Raw genomic sequence first — 9326 nt, 5'->3', positions numbered from 1 at the left:
GTCATGCTGGCCACATGACCCGGAAGCTGTCTGCGGACAAACGCCGGCTCCCTCGGCCTATAGAGCGAGATGAGCGCCGCAACCCCAGAGTCGGACACGACTGGACCTGATGGTCAGGGGTCCCTTTACCTTTAATGCTACGCATATCTACTAAGAAGTCCCATTGATTCAACGGCACTTCCTTCCATGTAAGTGGGTGCAGGACTGCAGCCTAAGGACACTGATATGTTTTAAAACGGATTTATTTTCTCTCTCTCTCTGTGTGTGTGTAAACCGTCCTGCGAATTTGAAGGACGGGTTCCCCATAATAAGTGAAGCGTCACAAACAAATGCCTCCTTCCGAGTGGCTTCGTTGGGTCTTTCGGGACTTTTGTGGCCCTCCCGTTTCGCAAAGTCGGGGCAAGGAAAAGGAGCCGCGTGCGGCGGAGCCCTCACCCCTCAACCCCGCCGCCTTCCACGTCCCTTAACAGACCTCGCCCGGCTGCCTGCAGAAGACGAGCCACTTCCAGCGCTTAGAAATAGTCCCGGGTGGCTTCGAGGGACGCGACCCTCTCCCAGAGCAAGCGACGGACAGGACGGCGGCGACCACCCTCCTCAAAGCGCGGAGGCGCGCGGAGAGAGAGGAGAATCCTTCCGCATCTGACACCTCCGCAGCTACAGGCGCGACTCGAGGCTCGCAGACGAGCCCCTTCTTAGCCCACCTCCAGCTTTGGAAGCGCCCTTCTCCCCTTTCAGCCGGGGCTATTTGCGCAGTTCCCGCGCGCGCTGGGAGGAGACTGAGGAGAAACCATTGGTAGGGGGGCGGGAGGCTATCCCCGGGGGAGGACGAGGAGTGGGTTGGCGAGCTTCACCCCCTCCCCAGTCCCAGAGCGCTGAGGGAGGAGGAGGAGAGTCTACCACCCACCCACCCACCCACCCACCCACCTATCTCCCCGCCCCCGCCCCGCACAGCTGGAGGGCCATGCTAGGGAAAGAGGCCACGCTTCCCAAACTTCCTGCCCCACTTTCCTCAACAGCCGGCTGCCAGGACGTGCCGCCGTCGCCGCTGAGCGCGCCTCGAGTGTGAGGAGCGAGGAGAGAGCCGCCTCAGGAGCCGCCGCCCCCTGAGGGGACCGTGAGCCCGCCGCCCACCCCGCGCAATGAGCGAGCCCCGGGAGAAGAAGGCGCCCGCGGCTTCGCCCCCCGGCGGCACTGGCAAGGGCCCCGCCGTCGTCTCGCTGCTCTTCTCGCTCCTCTCGGTGGGCGCTTGCTTCCTGCTCAACGCCAAGACCTCTCGGCTCGAGGGCCGGCTGGTGGCCCTCGAGGAGGAGTTGGCCGCCGGCCGCGCATGGAGCCCCGGCGAGCAGCTCAGCGCCGAGCCCCTGCTCGCCCTGCTGCAGCCTCAGGTGGACGGGCTCCTGCAGGAGGTGAGTGGGCAGGGAGGCGGACGGGCACTGCTTCGCCACTACTGGCGCCTGGGACGCCGGGGACTCTGGAGGCGGGCAGGGCTGCGGCTCTCTCCGTCTCCAACTTCTCCAAAAACTCGCGCTGATTGACAGGGATCCACCGTGGCGTATGCCAAGAGCCCCCCTGAGCCACGTTAAGAGTGCCTTCCAAGCCTGACCAAGCCTGGGAGCTTCGCGAACGTGTCCTGGCCAGAGCTTTCGGTCGGATGAAGCGCTGGCAGACCGTCGCTTCCCCAAGCGCGCGCTGTGCTATGTTCGCCTTGAAAGTGCCTTCCAGGACACTGGTGTCGCTTTTGCTGCAACAGGCGAATCGGGTTACCTCTTCTCACTTAGCTGCTGGGGTGGGGGGTGGGGGTGGGGCAGGCAGACTAGCGTCTCCAGCTTTTTTGAATGCTAAGTTTATGGGGTGCCCTTGGTTGCGTGCTCTTCTCATCCTCCTCCCTCCAACGAGTTTGGTACAGCGTTCCTTATCCTTCTCTCTCCAACTTCTTCCTCATTAAACAGCCTAGGCTGAGATATATTGACTGGCCCAGTGTCATGCAGTGAACTGAGTGGCTTAGAACTCGGATTTCCTTGGTCCTAGTCAGACACTGCGAGGAAAATATGTTCAGATTCCAGAGCTATGAGTACCTGGGGTGCAAAAGAGTGATTTTGAGCATGTGCAGAATGCTGTCCATCAGTACACTACAGCCAGCTCCAGTACATCTGGGATTAGAGGAGAAAGAGCTTTGAGATCAAAGGGTGTGATTTAATAGAATTGTAGCATTGGAAGGGATCACAAGGATCATCAAGTCCAACCCCCTGCAGTGCGGGAATCTTTCACCCAGCATGAGGCTCGAACCCAGGACCCTGAGATTAAGAGTCTCATGCTCTACCAACTAAGCTTTTTCCTCAGGGAAAAGCTTGGCCATTAGCACCGTTTGAAAACATGCATTGGTGACTGAATCAAATTTTTAAAAATAAGTGCTCTGCAGGTCTCTGCTATGGACCACTGAAGAAGTTTGAATATTACAAACATAACATTCTGTAAGACTGAGGAAATCCCCATCATTTTAACAATAATTCCTCAAAATAAGAGGTACTTTAGTAACCTTTTCATGTTAGTGCTATTGTAAGATTTAAAGAGAAATTTAATTGCATTTCTTGAGTACTTCTGAATAGAGTTGCAAGGTTTACAAAGTGTGACCCATATCTTGGAGCTTGTGTGCTAATTGCATGATGAAAAGCATTTTGATGGATGCTAAGGCTTGTATGGAAGCAAAGTGCCAAACATTTTACTGCGTACAAAAGTTAATTGTGTTTCTTCAAGAGGACCTTCCTAATTGCCCAGCTTCTTTGATCCGTGTGGTGATGAAACTTCATGATTCTCCACTGGTGGGTTCTCTTTTTGTGAGAACCACTAATATAAATGTTAGAAAGAGCCTTGTGGCACCATAAAGACCAACACATTTATTTATTTATTGCATAAACTTTCATTATAATATATTTATATTATAATGAAAGCTTATGCAATCAATAAATAAATATACAAGTCTTTAAAGTGCACAATGTTTTTTAATTATTCTGTTGCAATGAGCTAATATTGATTATCTCTCCAGAGACTAGTGTGAAGGTTCGTGCCAGAGGAGACAGAGAATGATATTGGACTAGTAGTTTTAGATAACATTCATGATGACACTTAGGGTTTTCTTATCCATAAGACTTTGGAGTGTGTGGCCAGCTGTTTGAATTCTGGAGATCATGGATAGACCTTTTAATTGTTAAATGCTTCAGATCCAGACTCACACTAAGAGCACAGTTTCCCTGTGAGTTGTCTTGATATTAGATTGTACAAGACAGCTCAGGTCTCTTGGTTGTGCATACTTTATGAAAAATACATGTAAAATAAAGCAAGAGTAAATCATTATGTAGATATAGCTCCATTATGGAAAAAATGCCCCAAAATTGCTCAATGTTTAAACCTGACAGCAGTGTATATAGGCTGTCTTTAACCCGTTTTGCTGTTGATTGAGCAGCCAAGCCAAGGAAATAGTAGCAGGGAGTTTTCAGATGGACCTGACGGATACAGATCTTGCAGAGCTTCAAATGTCATCCATCAAACATGGACAGTTCTGGATAGTGTGGGCATGCTTCCCAGGCTACATGGATTCTTAAGTCTGCTGTATTACTAACAGCTCACTCATGTAAGGCAATTGTCCAATTACTGTTAAGCATATTCCATCCTAATCCCTTTGCTGCCACAGTAAAACTTGCAGTATATCCTGGAGTGCGCGCCTGGCTATAGATAGAGCACTTATATCAGTATTTTGGATTTGGGATGGAATTTCTATGTCGTTTGTATGATCAGTTCAAGGTTATTTGTATGTGATAAATAACTAGTTACACGTAGGTAGCCGTGTTGGTCTGCCATAGTCAAAACAAAATAAAATAAAAAATTCCTTCCAGTAGCACCTTAGAGACCAACTAAGTTTGTTCTTGGTATGAGCTTTTGTGTGCATGCACACATGGTATCTGAAGAAATGTGCATGCACACGAAAGCTCATACCAAGAATAAACTTAATTGGTCTCTAAGGTGCTACTGGAAGGAATTTTTTATTTTGTTTTGTTTTGGTTATAAATAACTAGAACAGCCTTTCCCTAGCCTGGCGCCCTCCAGATGTTTCGGACTGCAACTCTTATTGGTCCCAGCCAGCATGGCCAGGTTGGTGAGGACTGATGAAAGCTGCAGTCTGAAACATCTGAAGGGCACACGGTTAGGAAAGACTGATCTAGAAGACCAAGAGGGGAGGAGTGGGGAAGTCGCTTTTGGAGTAGTAGTAGTAGTAGTACTAGTAGTAGTGCAGCAAAAGGAACTGACATAGCAGGATCAGTTCTTTACTTGGAATGATAATTACAGATTATGGACAGCATATATATGTTGGTTTCATTTTAGGTTGAAGAGGCATCATTATAAAGATAGAAAAATACAGATGGGAGGCAAAATCTTAGATCTCTAATGGGAACTTTCATCCCTGTCCAGATACATTTTGCAAATCATTAATTTTTGTATAGTATTACAAATTGTTCCCTGACCCGTAAAATGGAATTTGATTGTTGGATAATATTTAATTGTACACATATTTGAGCAATTTTTTTTAAAGTGTTTAGACTGCCCTGAAACACTTGGATGATTAACACCGTTAATTAACCATTGATTAACACCATGTATGGGCGAGGTATAGGGACGCGACTCTGGTTCGCCAGAAGTGGCTTAGTCATGCTGGCCACATGACCCAGAAGCTGTACGCCGGCTCCCTCGGCCAGTAATGTGAGATGAGTGCCGCAACCCCAGAGTCGGACACCACTGGACCTTATGGTCAGGGGTCCCTTTACCTTTACCTTTATTGGTGAGGTATAAATATTATTATTATTATTATTATTATTATTATTATTATTATTATTACTACTAGGTCAATTGCTTTGTTTTAAGTGAGTGCCAGGGAAATTCTATGTGTGTCTGCTCCAGGTTAAGTTCTGAGCTTATATCCAGGTATGTGTGTGTAGGATTGCAGTCCGAGGCTGCAAAACTTTACACATTTAGTGGTGTATAAGTCCCATTGAACTCAGTGGACTTATCAATAAACGCACCTAGAATTACACTACAGTGGTACCTTGAGTTACAAACACCTCAGGTTACAAACGCTTCAGGTTACAAACTCCGCTAACCTAGAAGAGTTACCTCGAGTTGAGAACTTTGCCACAGGATGAGAATGGAAATCGTGTGCTGGCGGCGCAGCGGCAGCAAGAGGCCCCATTAGCGAAAGCACGCCTCTAGTTAAGAACAGTTTCAGGTTGAGAACAGACCTCCAGAATGAATTAAGTTCGTAACTAGAGGTACCACTGTATAATGTCTTGCAAGTATTAGTTATGGTGAAGGTTACATTTCTAAGATGGGCATTTACCAAGATTATATTAACATTTGTATAAACAAATAATATGGAAATCCATATGTTCCTTAGGGTATGCTTTCTTATTATTTATGTTCTTATGATGGTAGGGTTGCCAGGTGAAAGAAATAAAGAAAAAAACCAGGGCTCCTGCACCTTTATTAGTTGTGTAGAAGAGGGAATTTTACATAAGCTACACCTGCTGAAATTTCATTCTCTCCACAACTGTTAAAGCTGCCAGAGCCCTCACCTCTCCTTTACCTGGCCACCCTAGTAGTAGGCTCATATACTTAGCAACACTCCCTGAAACTTACTACTACATGTTAGGTGTTTGAAAGTTAAGGATTGTGCATTACTTGTTGCATAATGTGAATCACTTCCTTTTATAAGATTGCCATGTATGTCAGAAGATAATTCTTAGCCTCAAAATCCACAGTATGAAGAACCAGTTCTTCATTGCCTTCCTGTATTTTATAAGATGCTTCACTGCTTTCCTTGATGCTATTTGCTCATGTGCAAAAGCCACAAATGGACTTGATGGCTTCAGGATTTGAACAATTCACTGGTTGACTAAGGAATAATGGAAGGCAGTATAGAAAAGCAATCTTAAACCTTGGAAGTTCTTTTTTGCTAAAGCATTTCCTTAAGGGAAGCAAATGTAATGTTGCCTATTAACTGTATTGCCAGCTTGTTATTTTTAGTTGTTATGGGACAGTGCCAAAGAAGGGAGGAGATGTCACTGAAGGGAGATCAGTGATGGCATGCTAGCTGAAAGAAGAGAGCTCCAAAGGGGGGCATTGCAGCATGTGGTATAGCTCACTCTCATACTGCACAAAATGTCCCAAGAGTATCTCTGTAGGTGAAACCACACAGTCATGGAGATCTCAAATGAACTTGCATAGAAATATTCTTAAGGACAAGAACAGCTTGTCGTCAAAGGGTGAACATTTCTCCCAGGCTACCACCTCTCTGACCTGTCAGACCTTGTCCTAAAGGAAACCTGTAGAATTCCTCTAATCAATATGTTAGGAAATCAATTACTTTGGTGAATACACAGAACAAATAGGCTAAGTAAAGAAACTTCTCTGTTTTTGTTAATAGATTGTATATAGCTGGGCTAGCTGCATTCCTCCAATGAACATTCAGAGTTACTTTGGTGGAGGCAGCCATTTTGCCCAGCTATATCCATCATTATTTTGGAACTGGTCCTTACCAACAGGGAGAAACTGATCAACAATGTGGAAGTATTGGGAACTTTGGGAGGAAGTGATCGTGTCTTTTTGAGATTCATTATACAAAGGCATTTTGATTCAAAAAAAAAAAAAAAGATTAATGCTTTTAATGAAATATTTTTCCATCTTATCATGCATTTGCCACTTTTAGTGAAATCCTATGCAATATTGTTTGTCCCTTAGAATTTAATGGAGTCTACTCCCAGGTAAATTGTGCATAGGATTACAGCTCAAGTGACAGTTCCAATTTGTATGTTGTGCCCTGCATTTTTTCATTTACAGTGGTATCTTGGTTTAAGAACAGTTTAGTTTATGAACAACTTGGATTAAGAACGCTGCAAACCTGGAAGTAGGTGTTTTGGTTTGTGAACTTTGCCTTTGAATAAGAACATGTTTCGCTTCCTGTTGAGTGTGTTCCATTTGTAAATTGAGTCCCCCGCTGCTATGGGAAAGCACACTTTGGTTTAAGAACGCTTTGGTTTAAGAACAGACTTCCGGAACAGATTAAGTTCATAAACCAAGGTACCAATGTATTTCCACTTCTCCTTTTGTCACTTTGGTTCCAGATAAATCCTTAGAATGGCTTACAAAATCAAACAACTTAATCTTTTTTATAGAATAAATCAGTTAAATCCCCATAAACAAGTGCAAATTGCACTCCAAAAAGTTAACATAAAAAGTTGCTTGAAATAACACCCAACTCGCTTTTCAAACCCCTGCTAAAATTTATGTTTTCACCATTCTCATGTTAGATTGGAATCTGGCTGGCAGGCTTTCCTGGGAAGGGAATTCTTATTGTTATTCTTTAAATTTATATACCACCCTTCACCTGAGGATCACAGGGAAGTTTACAATATAAAGAGGAGGAGTTAACTACTGAGAGAGCCTTTTGTGTATGCCAATCTGGGCAAAGAAAAGGCTCTGGGCTGGGTCTCTTCTTAGTGTATTCTGAGTTTGATGAAAGAAGTTTTTCCTCAGTCAATCTTGGCTGTGGTTGTTTAGGGCTTAAAGGTTAAAACTAGCACTCAGAATTGCACTTGGAAAGAAGGTGGAAAGCAACTGGTTTTAGCATCTGGTTAATGTATTCCCTTTGGCTCACCCTGTAACTAATCAGGCAGACACTTTGGGACTTTGCAAAGTTTCTCGACAGCCTTTGGAGGCAACCCCATAGAGAGTGCATTACAGTAGTCCAGGCTGAAGGTTACAAAGCCATGTGTCTCAGAGGCCATCCTTCTGTAGGAGTGACCACAGCTGCTAAATGAGTCAAAACTGAGGGGTTGTTTTTATTATTATTATTATTATTATTATTATTATTATTATTATTATTATTATTATCACAGCCCTACCTGGAAATTCAGGTGTGTTTTATCTTGTCTGCTTTTGATTGTATGAACTTTTAAAGGCAGGGATTATCTCTTACTCTGTTAGAAAAATGCTTATAAGTGGTTTTAGTTAGGAATGTAGGTGAGCACTATATAAATAATCTAAAGAAAGCAAAGAAGGAAATATAACAGTGAATTGTTAAAACTGCTTTGGACTCTGGGCAGGTGGATCCTTTGTGTTATCAGTGATACTAGGTGTCAGGGAACTGTCCTCGGCACAGCGCAGTGAGGGTGACGGGTTTGGGATGTTACAGAGAGCCCTGACAACACCTGAGGAGCAGCACTTCTTCTTCCAGTAGGGGCAGCAATGAGACCTCAAGCGGGGAAGGGGATGTTTCTCAGGGAACGGGCAGCGAAGGCTCTAGGGACGTGAGAGAGCCCTTGCACCCTGCGGGCGCAGAGGGTGGCACGCCACTTCTGTCACCCAAATTGTGCAGAGGGGTGCCACGTAGGGCAAGGAGGAGGAGATTCCGTATCCCACATCTTTTTTGCTAGGGGGGGGCGGGGGTGACCGGAAAGGGGCACTCCCGGATTCTGCTGATGGATGATACAGACGTGTATTTGTTAGCTCTGCACTGTAAATAGTTTTGCACAATAAAACTATAAAAAGAAGCAACGGAATCGGCTGGTTGCTCATGAGCAACGAACCAGAGATCTTACACTAGGTGAGCAAATTATAAAGCTTGAAGGAATCTCTTTAGTGCGGGTGCAGGTAAAATGCTTACCGGTAATACTAATTCCCAGAGTTGCATCCAGAGGGTAGGTTATATGAGAGTATAGGCTGTGGTTTGCAGCCAAGAAAAGTTATTGGTGTCTATCATGTAAGGGAAAAAATGCACCTAAAGGTTCTCTCTCAGCAATGCAATAGTTAAGAAAATTGTTGTTTTAAAATGCATCAGTGTTTATGCTTAATCCTTAGTGTGCAAACCTATGGTTCCTGGGAGTGTGAATCAGGGGTCTAGAATGCTTCAGGTCTTTTTCTGCAGATGGAGGAGAGATATGCCCTTGGAGAGTGAGATCCAACCTCATGTGACCTCACAACTGCAGAAACCTCAGTGGCCCTTGCCTTGTTGATATAGGAGTTCAAATGTTGGTAGAAGCAAAAAATGAGCGTGCTGGAGGCATTTTAGTGAAGGTATAGATTTGAAGTACATAGTAGTTAGGTGCAACTGAACCTAGAGGGAAGGGCAAGCAAGACGTGTGCCAGTCATGTAGCTGGTGTATGTATTCTCCATGAGCGGGGATATAGGTTTGTTTGGTTTTTTTAATGACAAAATTCAGAAAGGGAAAATGCCATTCTGTCCTACCTTCTTCTTTGCTGTCATGTACACTTCAAGCTCT

At 44.9% G+C, this 9326-nt stretch overlaps 1 protein-coding gene across 34 annotated transcripts in view; it reads left to right on the top strand.

The window, feature by feature from the left end:
- The first annotated feature begins 925 nt into the window (after positions 1–925).
- Positions 926–9326, top strand: part of LOC117041415 (collagen alpha-1(XXIII) chain-like) — a 303092-nt gene continuing 294691 nt past the window's right edge. For all 34 annotated transcript variants that reach the window (XM_033140220.1, XM_033140208.1, XM_033140200.1 and 31 more), the window contains exon 1: positions 926–1406. In XM_033140220.1, coding sequence (XP_032996111.1) covers positions 1140–1406 — 267 coding nt within the window. In that variant the 5' untranslated portion in view covers positions 926–1139. The remainder of the gene's footprint in view (positions 1407–9326) is intronic.

This window comes from Lacerta agilis, chromosome 2 (assembly GCF_009819535.1).
Source record: "Lacerta agilis isolate rLacAgi1 chromosome 2, rLacAgi1.pri, whole genome shotgun sequence".
NCBI lineage: Eukaryota > Metazoa > Chordata > Lepidosauria > Squamata > Lacertidae > Lacerta > Lacerta agilis.
Note: the sequence above shows the minus strand (reverse complement) of the source record. Positions and strands in the feature narration are given on the sequence as shown.